Genomic DNA, 16,339 nt, shown 5'->3' with positions numbered 1-16,339 from the left:
GGCATCAGTTCTTCTTCAGTCTTCCTTATTCATTACCCAGCTATTGCCTGCATATGAGGTGACTGAAAACACCATGGCTTAGGTCAGGTGCACCTTAGTCCTTAAAGTGACATCTTTGCTTTTAACACTCTCAAGTGGTCTTTTGCAGCAGATTTGCCCAGTAGAATGTGTCTTTTGAAGTCTTGACTGCTGCTTCCATGGGTTTTGATCATGGATCCAAGTAAAATGAAATACTTGACAACTTCAATCTTTTCTTCGTTTATCATGATGTTGCTTACTGGTCCACTTGTGAGGATTTCTGTTTTCTTTATGTTGAGGTGTAATCCATACTGAAGGCTGTGGTCTTTGATCTTCATCAGTGAGTGCTTCAAGTCCTCTTCACTTTCAGCAAGCAAGGTTGTGTCATCTGCATAACGCAGGTTGTTAACAGATCTTCCTCCAACTCTGATGCTGCATTTTTCTTTATATAGTCCAGCTTCTCGGATTATTTGCTCAGCATACAGATTAAGTATGGTGAAAGGATATAACCCTGATGCACACCTTTCCTGATTTTTCTTCTGGAGGGCTGAAAATATACCAGTGAACAAAACAGACAAAAATCCTATATTCATAGAGTGTACATTTTATTAGAAGAGACAATGAATAAATAATAAATGATAAAAACTATAAAAAAATAAGCAAAGTTAGGGAGTATCAGAGAAGGGATGTGCTATTTTATAGAGGGAGAGCAGGGGAGTCCTCTCTGAGTAGGTGACATTTGAACAGAGACTTGAAATAATAAAGCAAGTCATGTAGGTGTCTGGGGAATGAGTATTCCAAGTAAAAGGAGTATCAGGTACAAAGGTTCAGAGTCTGGAAAGTGCTTGGTATGTCTGAAGGTCAGCAAGGAGGCCAGTGTGGAAAAAGCAGAGCTGGGGGTGAGGGTGGGGGGAGGAGATGAGGTCAGAGAGAACTTGAGGATTAGAGATGGACAAAAGGTGGGATAAGGGATGCCGGATGATCTAGGCCTTGTAAACCATGGTAAGGATTTTGCCTTTTATTCTGTGTGAGGTAAGTGCTATGAGGGATTTGAGCAGAAAAGTGACATGATCTTATTCAGTTTTAAAAGGATTACTCTTATTGTTGAGAGGAGAATAGACTGACTGTAGGGAGACAAGAATGGAAGCAAGGGCACCAATTTGATGTTGTCTGAAATAACCTAGATGAGAAATGATGAAAGCATGAACTACAGTGGTTGCAGCAAAGTGGATCTATTTTAAAGGTAAAGCTGACAAAATTTGTTGATCAAAGGTCAGGAGTGGTTAGTGAAAAAACTGGAGGTGTCACAGAAAACTATAAGATTTTAGATGGGTAAGATTGCAGGAGGAGCTTGTCTATTGTGTGTGGGTGTGGAGGGTGGATCAGCAATTTTGGACATTCTAAGTTCAAATACTTATAAGATATCCCAGTGGATTAGGCATTTGGATATTCCTCTGAAGTTCAGGGAAGACATCTAGGGTTCAGAAATACATTTGAGAGTTGCCAGAATATAGATGGTAATGAATCCATGGGACTAGATGAGATAACCTAGCAAGTAAGAGTATGGAGCAAAGACTTTCATAAAAGGAGCCCAGAGACAAGCTGGCCTAGTAGAAGTTGCAGGTGAGGAGGAACCAGCATCACTGCACCCCTCCCCACCCCCACCCCTCATGCTGTAACTATGTCACTTGAGAGGTCCCAGCACCACTTCTTTATGGAGAGGGCAGAGATTTATTCTCAGTGGAACAAATACTGTAGATTACTTTAGATTTGGATTTGTTTTTCCTCTCTGTCTTGCTTCTGCCAGCAACACTATTTTGTTGAGTTGCTGGGTATCTCAAATGCCATCATGGTATTCCACAATGGTATTCTACGAAACATTGCTTTTGACTTGGGAAATTACTTCACAGTGAAAGGAACAGGCAATGACCCATTGAAGCCTCAGATACTGCATCTTCTTTGAGACAATACCTTGTGAGGTTGGGGTGTTGCCATGCAGGATGCAGTGTGTTGTGTGTTTGTGTGTGTGTGTGTGTGTACACATGCACACAGCAAAAGAAATACGAACTAGGCTACAGACTAAAACACTTTCTCATTTGTTAGCAATGTACTATCCAAGTTTGAGCAACCATTATGGTCATTTCAAACCATTTATTGTTGTTGTTGCTACTAGGTGTCATCAAGTCGGTTGCTACTAACAGCAACCTCAAGTATAACAGATGAAATGTTGCCTGGTCCTGTACCTCCTCACAATAGTAGGTATGTTTGAGCCCATTGCTGCAGCCACTGTGTCAATCTATTAGGGTATTAGTTTGCTATAAATATAAACCTTCAGTTAAGCAGAGACTGATTTTACTCCCTTTCTCTTTATTTTAGAGATATTAATGGTCTTAAAACTTGGTTTTGCCACAAATATTTTCCAAGTTATCTGAGTTAGAGTTAACCTAAAATTTATATTTCTAATAGCTTTCACACTGTTAATACTGGATGGCTATAAACGAATCTGACTGGCCACTTTCACTTAATGCTAGGTCCAGCTGCAGGTGGAAAAAAAGTGCAGCCCTCTGCATGTGGACAGGCTTCCCATATGTGTACAGACACACATATACCATATGCACGTGCACTGTATAGGTACATACTTATACATGCTATTTATAACACGTTTGCTATAATACATAAGGAAACCTGCACACTGAAATAAAACAGACATGCAGCTCTTACGCATGTAGTCAAAACGCAATACAACAAAAGTCACCATGAGTCAATAGCTAGATTATTTTACGCATTTTAGATAAAATAAATTTCCATAAGCTAGAATTTTATTTTCTTTAAATCCTCCACATCAAATCCTTTGCAATTAGTGTGTCTCTTATTCCTTGAACTGTTCCTTCTTTACCACTCCTCTGTCCCCACCACAACCCCACAGCATAGCTTCCCTTTACCATCCAGACTTTGCTTTTTCTACTCCTTGACAACTTCTCTGTCAGGTCAACAGCCCACTGTGCCCATGCCCACATTCAATCTGCCTCTGCACCTTTGCTCTTGAAATTCATGAGGCAAACCATTATTAAAGGCCTGATCTAGCAAACTGTGGTCAGCATCTTCCTGGACACAGCACAGTTTCTCAGAAAGAACTAAATTATTTAGCCATTTTCAGAAGTAAATCTACCCTATACCTCTGATAACATATACTCTACTTCTGAAAGAAAAAAAATTTAAAAGGCACATACCAGCCTTTTTTGTCTTAGCCCCTCAAAGATAACTTGTATTTATACACATTATTTAAATCCAATAAATGTTTTTACTATTTGCCTTCTATGAGCATGGGATGGTGCTATATGCTTTTCAAAGTATTCTGAATAAGACTTTTTCAAAATAATAACTTTCTAAGCTCAGAATCTGAGTTTAATCTCTAGTATTCAAGATTAAACCAATTGCTGTCGAGTCAAGTCCAACTCATCTCTGAGTAATTAATGAGAATGCTACCGTTTAAAATGAATTGCTTCTCTGTTACAGAAGGCCCTGTATGAATATTCAGCTTATTTTGGATCACACAGGATCAGAAAACTTATTCAGTTTCTATCTCTGCAAATTGACTTTCTCACCTTCTACAAGAGACAAGCAAATTGTGCTTATGCTGTGAAAGTTTGTCAAAGAAGGGTCCACAAAATGATTTGCTTACATTTATTTCCCATTCAGTAAAGGAAATACCACGATTTTTTTCAGTCAATCTAAGTAACCTGTTTTAATTTTTGTTTTGAATGCACCACATTTGGGAGTATTTTGCTTCTACCCACTAATAATGATAAGCAGCTGACACTTGCTGACTGCCAACCATGTGCTGGCCACTTTCCTAGAAGCATTTCCAATGTTATCTCTGTTTGCTGTGATTAATGCAGCAATAAGCTTTACACCCACTAAACGTCTTTCCTGAAAAAAAAAAAAAAAATTCTCAGCTCTACAAACTGTTTATCATTTTTGGATTTGTAGCTATTTCCAGCTCTCCTGGCATTCTTGAAGTGGGCTGATTTTCCATGGGTAAAATACACATACAGTGAACCTCAGTCTTACCCTGCTTTGGCTTTCTGTGTGAATCTATAAACTGGAAAACGATTCTAATCAAATCTGTTTAAGGTGAAACATTTCACTTTGTATCTTATCAAAACAATTGCAAATACTTCATTGACAGGAGATAGTTCAAAAATTAGTAAATTTTAAACTGTATTAATGTCCCTACTTAACCTCGTGTTTAAAATTTGTCATTTTCTTCCGGCACCTAAGTCAGAATTTATAACAACTCTGACAGAAAAGGCAAACAAGTTTCTATGCTCTCCAAACACAATTTTATTCCCATGGTTATCATGCTAGAATTCACTAATGAACAAATTTTGCTTAAGTACAGAGAACTTTGTAAGTTATGTGGATGCCAAAAAATTTCTTATGTAAATAGCAAAGTTTTTATTTTCATTTGTTAAATAAAATCATTGTTTTAAAATGTGAATATCATTTATAAATGAATAAATAGTGTTGATGTTGGGATACTTTTTTATTTCTAGCCTATATTTTGTAAGGAGTCCCTGGGTGTTGCAAACAGTTAAGCACTCAACTACTAGCCAGAAGGTTGGTGGTTCGAACTCACCCAGAGATGCCTCAAAATACAGGCCTGAGGATCTACGTCTGAAAGGTCATAGCCTTGAAAACCCTACGTAGCACAGTTCTACTCTGCACACATGGGGTCAATGTGTGGAATAGACTCAATGGCAACTAACAACAACAACATATTTTGTAAAATTTTTATTTTTACCTGAACAAGCCAACTATTAGAAATCTAGAGAGGCATCATAGCATAACTGTAGAAGGTAGACAGGAAAGAATAATACTTTCTTGATGAATGCAGGTTTGGCATTTAACACATGAAACTGCTAGAGTAGAGGTTTTTCAAACTGTCTCCCTAGAGACCCTAAAGTTCTGCAGGTATATGTTAGGACTGCCAAAAGAAGTGCGGTTGGGGAAGAAGCCAGGAAAAAGTCTAATATGCGAAACATTGTTCACCCAGAATAAGTCTGCTTTTTTTTTGTTTTGTTTTTTTTGGGTGGGGGGCTACATCTTCTATTTCACTTAAATAAAAGATTTTTTTTTTTTCCCAAAAAGTATTTGAAAATCATTGCTTCCCCACTACGTATTACTTTGGGGGTTCATCTGGCAAAATAAAAGTGGAATAGTTGTATCGTTGGTTCTGACTTGGTATGATGTTTCTAACTTTAAACACTGACATCTCTGAGAACTTAGGCCTCACTTAACGTGGAAAACTCAGAAACTCGAGAGAAATTTCTTCTTTTTAAGTCTGCCTTTTAAAATAGTGCTTCAGTAACATGATTACTTCAGTGGAAGGTTTTACTAATTACTATGTACATTCACTCCTATCAAAACTTTGGCTGCACTACATGTGAGTTAAATAAGAGTTTGCAAAAATATCAAGATGAATGCCATGCACTTCCTACTCTCAAAGTTCTTAGAAGCTACTATAGATTAGCTTAAAAAATGGGAAAGAAAATAAGTGACATAAGATACGTACAAGCACTACATGGGGAGGTTACAGAAGTTATCACCTTTTGTCAGGAAGTAGACTGCTTCAAGGAGAAGGTAGGATCTGAGCTGTCCTTGGAAGGCAGGTAGAATTCTGAAGCACAAAAACGCTACTGGGCTGGGTAGAATAAGCAAAGTTATCAGCGGGCTGGGAAATTGGGAGCTGGTTAGGCAAATGGCAATACATCTTATTTGGCTGGAACCCGGAGTGTAGCAGGGAACAGTATAAAGGGAGAGAAAAGAATGGAGGATTGATTGTAAGGTTAAGAAGGTGGTGCTCAATCCTTATGATAAGGCAAACAAAATTCAAATCTAAGAACCTACAGTCTCCCCTTTGCCACCTATTGATCACTCAGTTCTGTTTTTTGGGCCTCTGAGGTGATGCTGTGGTACTGTGTAGGAAGGAAAATTGGAAGGAGCCCTAAATACTGCTTTACAAAATAAAGAAGGAGCCAAAGATATCAAGGGGAAGATGGGTGGAGATACAGAGGGGGAAAAAAACAGTTGGGAAAACAAATTTCTGGAGGAGTTTTAAAAGAGGGAATGAAAGGGGTGTAGGAGAGGCAGCTGCTATGAGGAATTTTAGGAAGATTTGCTGCATGATGTGCTCCCTCCTCTAGTTCCTAAAGGAAACATTAGTAAGCCATGTTTACTGAGGACTTCTAGAGGCAGATTTGTGTTTTCTTTTCGCTGTGCTAAGATGAGTCTTGAGGTGGGGGCAAGAGGGATTGGTTTTATTTAGTGCACAAGTTCTCTGTAGAAAGCGTGGGGTTTCCCCAGTGGTGTGCCTCATGGGGCTTGGTGGGGTGGGGTTGACGTAGGTGTAAAGGGGAGAGTACAGAACATGGGTTCAGAGAACTTAAATGACTTCTTGAAGTTTACATAGCTATTTCATGCAGAGCTAGAACCACCACGCCCATCAGAGATTTTTTTTCCCCAAACTATTAGTATTTAAGATAATTTGAGCCTGTCTATTCTCAGTGGTGCAGTGGTTAAGAGCTACAGCTGCTAACCAAAAGGCCAGCAGTTTGAATCTACCAGCTGCTCCTTGGAACCCTATGGGGCAGTTCTATTCTGTCCTCTAAAGTCACCGAGTCGGAATCGACTCGATGGCAATGGGTTGGGTTTGGTTTTGGTATTCTCAGCGGTGGCCTTTACAGGTGGCAAAATTCCTATCTCCTTAATCTGAGGTTTGATGTCAAGTAATTCCTGTGCTCTCTTATTTCATGTTTCTGATGTCACCCAGGTACACCTGTTTGCCTCCACTTGGGTACGTATGGTCTAGAAATACGCAAAGAACTTTTGCCTCAGAAGATAGCATTAGGTTCTAAGTTTGCTGCCGGTATCTCCTTTCTGTTGCCGCTACACCAACGTACACACCAAACGGAAAAAAAAGCTACTGAGGGCAGGGCCACTGCTACATTTTCCTCCGGTTCCTAGTTCTAGGTCTGGTACATGGTAGATGCTCAGTAGAGCTTTACTGAAGTAAAGGAAGAAAATCAAAGACAAGAAGCAAAAGAAACCCCATTTCTTCCTTGTTCCCAATTTTCAACACTCTTCTGACTCCCATTTGTCACTAATCACGGCCTGTTCAGAAAGCATAGTTTTTGACAACACCCCAGACCCTCGTTAGAACTAATCTCCATGTTTACTACTCTGAAGGTGCAAAGACTAAGGATATCCTAACATGGGGCCTTTCTTTTCTCTTACCTTAATTCTTCTGCACTCTACTTTGCCAAGTGGAATACTGCCTGTATTGGCAAAAAAAAAAAAAAAAAAAAAAGGCATATATATGTGTGTGTATGTATATCTGTCTGTCTCACTGTATATAGAATTTCATAGTGAAAAAACATTTATAGGGAAAAATGGAAACTATATTGTTTAATAAACTCAGTCTGTTTAAAGTTCCTTGACAGACAAGTAAAATCTTGAAAAATTATTCTTGCAAGGCACATCCCAAGGTCTTCTCCCATACAGGAAAGGTCTTACTTTATTTGCAGATGCTCCCCACCCTTGGTGTCTATATATACACATATATTTTTAAATTTCATAGTGAAAAATTATTTATTGAAAAAATAGAATCTATCTATATTGTTTAATAAACTATCAGTCTGTTTAAAGTTCCCTGACAAATAAAATCTTGAAAAATTATTCCTGTAAGGCTGCCCAGATGTCTGAAGGAAAAGTGAAAACATGCCAACAATAGCATGATTTGTTGAAAGATTTTAAAAAGACATTTAGGTTATAAAAATGAGTATCTCTGAAGTACAGCAATTAGTGAGGTATGATAGCTAAGAAAAAGACAGGGGACATTTAAATAATAGCACTAAAGATTTATCCTTATTTTTTGTCTGACTACATAGTTTGTTTAAAAAGTCAATTTGTAAAATCCTAAAATGGTAGTGTTTAAAGGTTGGCTTGAGGAATATTAAGTGAAATGTTTGCTAAAATAGGAGACAGGAAGCTAGGTTTCACTCCTGGCTGCTCTGCATCTGCCCAGCCATGACCTACTCCTTATGGAATCACTATGAAAATTAAATTACATACATGAAACTACATTGACTGTAAGCTTCTTAACATGGGAATCTTGTCTTTTCATCTTTGTAACCAGTTAGTTCATTAACTACTGTGTTAAAGAAATAGAAAATATTTTAATTTCTTGAAAAATATCTGAAATTTCATTAGGGATCATCACAAGAAATTCACCAGTAACTCTATAGCAGGTCCAAACTAGAAAATGAATGAACGTTTAGTCGCATCAGAAAGCACCAATATTTTTAGTAATTTAAGATTTTTATCAAAAAAATTCCAAGATTAATTTATTATCTGGTACCAGCCTTAACAGAACCAAATGTATAAGAAACAAGTATCTTTTGTCTGTGTGAATACCCCAGTAAAAGAGATAATTTTAAAGGTATGGAATTAGGTAAAAAGATGGCAACATGTTTTTACAAATACACAGTTGTAGGCTATGCTGTTAAATACACATAAGTAATAAATTGCAACCCTTTCAGAAAGTAATCTGAATACTATCAAGAACCTACTGTATCTACATCTCCAGCTCCGGGACTTCTCTGGTAAGTTTGAGATCCACTTACTGAACATTATCCTAAGACCTGTTGTTTCTTCTGTATTCTCTGTACTTGTGTTACCAGCATTTAGCCAATTTCTTAAGTCAGAAACCCAAACATTATTTTACTCTACCTGCTTCCTCACCCCCACACTCAGACACTAAGTCCAGCATATTATACTTCCTTAATATCTCTCCTATGTGTATTCTCTCCCTTTTTCCTACTGCTACTGCCTTGGTTCAGTCCCTCTTCACATTTTACCTTGGTCACTGAAATGGCATTCTAATTGATGATACGGTGGGAGCAGAGAGAGAATCAAATGAAAGAATACAGGAAAACAATTAGGTTTGTGAGAAGATTGAATTTAGCTCTGAGCATGTTTAGTTTAAGGTATGTTGGGGTCATTCAGGTGAAGATATTACAGGTACATCCACAAGCATATGCCTTTTGTTGCCATTTAATATTTCAAGTTTCTTTTTTCCCAAATTAAGCTTCTAAAGGATATTATTGTTGTTGTTGCTGTTAGGTGCCGTGGAGTCAATTCCAACTCATAGCAACCTGACAGGACAGAGTAAAACTGCCCCATAAGGCTTCCAAGGAGCGGCTGGTGGATTTGAACTGCCAACCCTTTGGTTAGCAGCCAAACTCTTAACCACTACACCACCAGGGCTCCTCTAAAGGATAGGCATCTTTTATATGTTTTATATCTATGAATCTGCATGGTGCCTAGAACGGTGCAACACACAAAATAAAGGAGGAATTGAAGGGATAAATTTGGTTTCAGCAGCTTTAATAATAATGAAATCAACATTACTTACAACAGTGCCTGGCACATAGTGGGTGTTGTATAAATAATCTGTGAAATGAATTAACACTTAATGTTCCCTACTACCCTTCGAAACCTGCTTGACATCTTAATTTTGCCAAATTTGACTTGCAACTAAAACTTGGATACAAATACTGCTATTTATTACACATTCTGTAAGAAGTCCAACAGTTCAGTTTTAAATATAACCTGTTTCAGTGAAAAGGCCACATATCCACAAACCTAGTCCACCTTCATCTCCTTACTCACAATTGCTTATATACACCCATACTCCACTTCTACAGAATTTTATATTCTCTTCCAACTCACACTTTTACTTCCTTAGTGTTTCCTCCTATGTTCTCCTTTCCCTCACTCCTCCCAAATACGCCTATGCTTCCTTTGCTCTACCCCTTGTCTAAGTAAGGTCAAAGACCTAAAAACAATTGTCTTTGTGAAATGAAGAGAAGGGAGGAGCTGACTGGCTCTTGGCAAAAAGAAAAGAGCCAAAACACTTGTGCCAAATAACTGCATGTTTTGATTTTGGCTCTTGACATTAAGACAAGAATGGATTTATAGCTTCCAAGTATTTGACACACTGGCACGTGACAGCTGAGGTCACATTTATCAATCAGTGTCACTTTAAATAACCACATACAGAAAGAGTGAAGTAGGAATCCTAACTTGGGGAATACCACGAAAGCTATAACTTATATTAACCCTGGATGTGTGACAGCACTTAACATGATGCTTTGAAGAAAGAAGTACACAAACTATTCGTTGAATGAATGAATTTTCCCAAAAAAAAAAAAAAAAAATCACACAAAGGACTTGGAAAACTTTACTGTATATTACATTATACCTTAACAAAAATTTTAAACAGAAAAATAAAATGGGGGCAGGGTCAAATTTTCAATGGAACAAGAAAAATTTGTGAAGTTCCAGGCCTTACGATTAGGCAGCAATGGCACGGCTGAGGAGCAGGTGTCCAACATGAACTCACGCAGTCCACTGATGGAAGCCCTGCGGCTTAGTTTCCAAGCACCACTTTGAACATTCATCCCAAAGTGTGAATAAACATCATTCAGTTCCTGCCCTGTTAGATCTTATTGCTTAATGTGATCATAGTATCAGTGGAAAATTCTAGATTTTCTATGCAAAATATTTTGTGAAGAGGTATTCAATAAATATCTGCTAATGGCTAAGTAACAAGTGACCAGTACAGCCTACAAATGCTGGAAGAGTTGAGAGATGGGAAACATCACTGTGGGCTAACTGCTCAGGCAAAGTTTCTCTAAGGACATGGGACTCAAGCCGAGCTCTGAAAGATTAGGAACAGATGTAGGGGCTTGAAAGAATGTCCCATAAAAGTTGTTGTTGTTGGGTTTTTTTTCCCCCGATCTTTTAGCTTGAATAGCAGTCTTTTAAGAGGCAATGTGATTAGGCAGCTTTATGTATAGCCCTGGCCTTACATCATGCATTCAGGATATCGGTCAGTTTCCTTAGGCATTTGAGTTTATTACCTCTGAATAGGGGACAGTCTCTTGGCTGAGGGGAACCAGCATAAACAGAAAAAACATGATGGTCTAAATGAATGATTAGGTTGCAATAGCAGTTCGGGCCCAAATCACTGTACGTTGGAATTGACTCGACGGCAAAGGGTTTGGTATTAGTCCACATGCCCTGGTGGCACAGTGGTTAAAGCAATTGACTGTTAACTGAAAGGCCGGGGGTTCGAAACCACCAACGGCTCTGCTGAAGAAAGATGTGGCAATCTGCTTCCATAGAGATTCACAGCCTTGGAAAGCCTGTGGGGTCACTATGAGTCCGAATCGACTTGACGGCAGTGGGTTTTTTTTTTATTTTTTTTTTATGAATACCATGCTGAACATATCCTGCAGGTAATATTTGATGAAAACATGACATTCATCTTTTTCAACTCAGTAGTGCTGAGCCAGTTGTTAACAATAAATGCTGCAAGTGGCTTCTGGTTACTTCAGTGTGATGCCAAGCATCTGGACTTCTAGAAGTGGATTTCTGATTGCTTTCTTTCCATTTCCATCGAACTCTTGGTGTTCTGTGACTACAGCTGCTGTTTAGTTAACTGAAGGAGGGCAACATTAAATATAAAGTAGGGTTAAAAAGGCTTATAAGACTCATAAAGCTTGGAGGAATGTTGAAAGAATTTAAAAAATAAAGCTATGGATGTCAATTAATAACAATATCTCAGTAGAGTATATTATGAAGAGGAAGGGGCTCACTAAAGTTATCTAAGTCAATGCTTTGTTCTGCCAGACTTTGCTGGCTTAGGGAACAGCTCTCATGCAATAAGATCACCAATGTTGACATCAGTGTTGATACTGGTAATAAAATTACCAATGTTGAAAGCGTAGATAAGATAGTTATTTGAAGCTATAATTGAAGGCTCCTGCATATCCACTTTATCAGGGGCTGACCATGCCCACTGATTAATAACCATAACTTCTGCATTCATGTGTGTTGAGAGCTCATGAAAGATTTAATAAATTGTTACATTGAAAATCAACATGTACTAGGAGTTGTTCTAAGTTCTCCTTTGACTTTATACAACAAACTTCTATCTTTGGCTTAAAAAACAAATATGTATTTTTTATTTTTAGTATAAATTTGGTAGAAGTAAATAATTAAACTCTAAATTATTTTGATTTGATTGAAATTATTAAGGAGAGTGGTGTAGAAGTAAAAATTCTACTGCAAAGTTGGACATATGATAGATTTTTAGCAGAAACAGAGAACCCTGCTCTCTTGAAAATATTAAGACTAGAGGTATGCTAAAGTACAATTCTCAAGCACAACAGGGAAACGGTTGCATATGAGGTCAGTTATTATTTTAAAAAATACATAGGCACGTCCTAAATGTTCATCTTGCTTTTTAAAAATCAGACAATGGGAACACGTAACTTATCATATTCCTCTTTTTGCTTCTCCAATGATGGAAAATAGAGAATTTCAGTGCTCACTCCATTGTAACTATCTTTAGTGGTAAATGTATATTCTTTCTATCATTACCTGACAAAATCTTTTATCCTCATTTTATGGAAGTAGATATACTTTATGATGAAATAAATCTCTTTTACTTTATTTATCAACCCATGTAATAGACTTACCTGGCTGCACATGTGCAAATATTTATCATATAATAGAAGTATCAGAACCTACTCTGCTGCATTGTTCCAGGATTATAGAACAAGCGCTTGGAAGACAGGGTAGGGACAATTTTGTTTTAAAGTGGTTCAAGTGCCTATAAAATATATGTAATAAATTATTTTGATATACTAGCTCAATGTGAATCTTTAAGTAGATGATGATTCAGGTCTTACTGTAGTAATATATACAAATAAATTACCTCATGCAGAAAAAGGAAAGCTGGAGTTGTAGATAAATCAACGGATCGCTCATCTCGAAAGTTAGTTGTGGGCGCTATGGCATAAATGGGGTCTTCTTGATCCTTTTCATCTTTCTTCTCTTCCTCTTCCTGTTCTGTGTCTGTACTACTGTCTTCCATTTCTCACAATTCTAAAATGAAATCATTCCACATTCAGCCATTTAGAAGTATCTTCACTTATAAAGTGAAAGTAATGGAAAAAAATTAAGTAAGCAAAACTCAACTGGAATAGTTACTTTCCAGTGAAACTAGGAGTCAGTAAAGCTAACTGTAATCATGTTATTTGAAAACGTTGCTTTGCTGTAAAGTTGTTCTCTCTATTGCTACACTTGAAGCCATAATTCTAGTTTTAAAAAGAGGCTGCTTTTGGCATTAATTGGAAAATAAATCATATAACTTGAATGTAAGCTCCATGAGGACAGAATCTTAGTTTTGTTCACTGAGTATTGTAGTAGGCACTCAATTACTACTTACTGAGTATGAATATAATGAATATAAACTTCACCCTTAAAATATAACATAAAAGTAATGCAAATTAAATTGGGAAATAAAAATTAACAGCCAGGCTGTGGTCTGGGCATCTGCAGGGTGAGGTGGGTAGAAGCAGTCTCCTGCTTCAGCAGTGGTTGCTGCAGTGGCAGGATTGGTGAGCATCTGATTGCAGGCTAGAGACTCTTTTACTTCCATTTAAGTAAAAGGAACAAAATGATTACACTAAAAATGCAAACCAGTATCAACCTAAACATTTATTAAAGAAGTAGGCTGAAACCTCTCCAACTATCCCATTGGGTTAATCATGCTTTCCTTTCTGATACCTTTAAAATATGTATCTTGTACATACTTCTCTTGTTGCCCTTAATATAATGTGGTTTTTATTTTCATATTGTCCCCCTTATTAGACTCCTGAGAACAGGCCCCGTATCTTACTTACCTCTGTAACTTAATACCTAGCAAATAGTATACAGGGTAGACCCTTAAAAGTATTTGCCAAAGCAGCTCCTGTCCAGAGGTGAGATGAGAAGGCAGAAAGGGACAGGAGCTGGTTGAATAAACACGGGAAATCTGGGGTGGAATGGAGGAGTGTGCTGTCACATTATAGGGAGAGCAACTACGATCACATAGTAATGTGTGTATAAATTTTTGTGTGAGAAACTAACTTGAGCCGTAAACTTTCACTTAACGCACAATTAAAATAAACAAGAATTTTCCAAAGGAAAAAACAAGTTCTTCTAGTCTTCTAAGGTTAAAAAAAAAAAAAGCAGAGGTGGGGCCAAGATGGCGGAGTAGTCACACTCTTCGGGTAGACTCTCTTACAACAAAGACCCAAAAAGACAACCAAATCAATTAAATATGACAATCTAGGAGCCCTGAAAAACTAAGGCAAAGTTGAGGAACAGGACTGAGTGGCATGGGGAGGGAGAGACAGTTCAGAAGCAGCGAGGAGTTGCCAGACCTGACCCAGCGAGAGCCAAGCCCTTCAGCCCTGATCAGCTCATGGGTGAGTGGTGAGGCAGGCAAGCAGTGGTACTCGGGAGCCGTATTCCGCACCGGGAAAGACCCAGCTGCAGAGAGTCTACTCAGCCACCCAGAACCAGTGAGAAGCAGCCCTAGATTGGCGAAAGATAAGTAGTTGCGTACGGCCTACTGCGCAGATCAAAAACACCCCTCTTAGGGAGAAACCTCTCTTCCATTTACCTCCCGCTCCCTGCTCTGCACTGGGTCCCAGACCGGATTCAGCAATTGCCGAGTCCCCTGGGCCAGAAGTAGGATTCGACACATGCTTTGAGCCATTCTCCTGGCCTTCAAGAGTGAACAAATTAACAAACAGGAAAAAATAAACTGCTGGCTCCCCTAAGCCAGGAACCCAGGGTAGGCACAGGTCCTTTGCCTAGGCACAGGCGTAAGGGATCTACAGACTTTGAGTGCCTTTTCCTCTGCAGAGACTTGTGTGGCCCATTTCAACACCGTAGGCGCTCATTACTGCAGTACAACAGGGTATATACCTGAAGTCTAACTTGAACTGTTTCAGCTGTGAAGTGGCAGCTTCATGACATTGGACACTGCTCTGCCCATTAAGCAGGGTCTTCACATACCCACATCAGGGGTCTGAGGACTGGTGGCTCCACCCATGCCACCTAGCCACCTGCGATAGGGACCCAAAAAAAAAGAGGTACCCTCCCAGTCGTTACAGCCAACAGCATTGGGTGCTCATAGTCCAGCTGCAAAACCCACCTACCTACACGCTCTAGGGAACCTTCCTCCTGGACACTCAGGGGTGGCTGTCAGCCCTGTGCCTTGCTCAGAGTGTGTGCCCCTGCTGCAGCCAGATGCCTGTCCTTACACCAATCACCCATGCCTGTCTAGGACTGTAAGTGAGAGCCTATACCACACACTTGGTGGCTATCTACCTGGGCACCTGAGCTGAATCCATACAGGAGGAGTGGGCGGACTCCTGAGCTCCCATACCTAGTAACAGATCTAACCACCTGGTGACAGGACATTAGAGCTTCAAAGGTGCTGATAATCAAACTAACTCATACAAGCAGCCTATTTGGGCATAACAAAACAAAACCAGAAGCTAGGACACAGTAAGCAAACATAAAATAAATAAATATAATAACTTATTGATGGCTTGGACACAACAGTCAATACCAAATCACATAAAGAGGCTATCTATGATGGCTTCAGCAAGCTCCCAAAATAAAGAATCTAGAAATTTCCCAGAGAAGGAAAATTTCTTGGAATTACCAGAGGCAGTTACAAAAGATTAATATACAGAAGTCTTCAAGAAATTAGGAAGGAAATTAAGCAAAAAGCAGAACACACAATAGAGGAAATGAAAAAGATTAGAGAAGAGCATAATGACAAATTTAACAGACTGCAAGAATCCACAGAGAGACAGCAATCAGAAATCCAGAAGATTAACAATAAAATTTCAGAATTAGACAACTCAATAGAAAGTCAGAGGGGGAGAATTGAGGCAATGGAAGTCAGAATTAGTGAGACTGAAGAAAAAGCACTTGACACCAACTTATTTGAGGAAAAATCAGATAAAAGGATTAAAAAAAAAAAAAAAGGAGGAATCCTAAGAATTACGTGGGACTCTATCAAGAGGAATAAACTACGAGTGATTGAAGGGAGAATTGTTGAAGATTTCTTGGCATAAAACTTCCCTGATATTGTTAAAGATGACAAGATATCTATCCAAGATGCTTATCAAACCCCACATAAGGTAGATCCAAAAAAGTCACCAAGACATATTACAATCAAACTTGCCAAAACCAAAGATAAAGAGAGAACTTTAAGAGCTGCTAGGGATAAACAAAAAGTCATGCACAAAGGAGAGTCAATAAGAATCAGCTCAGACTACTCAGCAGAAACCATGCAGGCAAGGAGGCAATGGGATGACATATACAAAGCCTTGATGGAAAAAAA

General features: G+C 38.6%; 1 protein-coding gene across 1 annotated transcript in view; it reads right to left on the bottom strand.

Moving 5' to 3' along the window:
• CCDC146 (coiled-coil domain containing 146) overlaps nt 1–16,339 on the bottom strand; it is a 135,436-nt gene that overhangs the window by 109,406 nt on the left and 9,691 nt on the right. Inside the window, exon 2 of the mRNA XM_004390060.2 lies at nt 12,866–13,035. Within this exon, the coding sequence (XP_004390117.1) occupies nt 12,866–13,024 (159 nt within the window). The 5' untranslated portion in view covers nt 13,025–13,035. The remainder of the gene's footprint in view (nt 1–12,865; nt 13,036–16,339) is intronic.

The sequence above is a fragment of the Trichechus manatus genome, unplaced genomic scaffold, assembly GCF_000243295.1.
Source record: "Trichechus manatus latirostris isolate Lorelei unplaced genomic scaffold, TriManLat1.0 scaffold00280, whole genome shotgun sequence".
Taxonomy (NCBI): domain Eukaryota; kingdom Metazoa; phylum Chordata; class Mammalia; order Sirenia; family Trichechidae; genus Trichechus; species Trichechus manatus.
The sequence above is the reverse complement of the archived record's forward strand: the minus strand, read 5'-3'. Positions and strand labels throughout refer to the sequence as shown.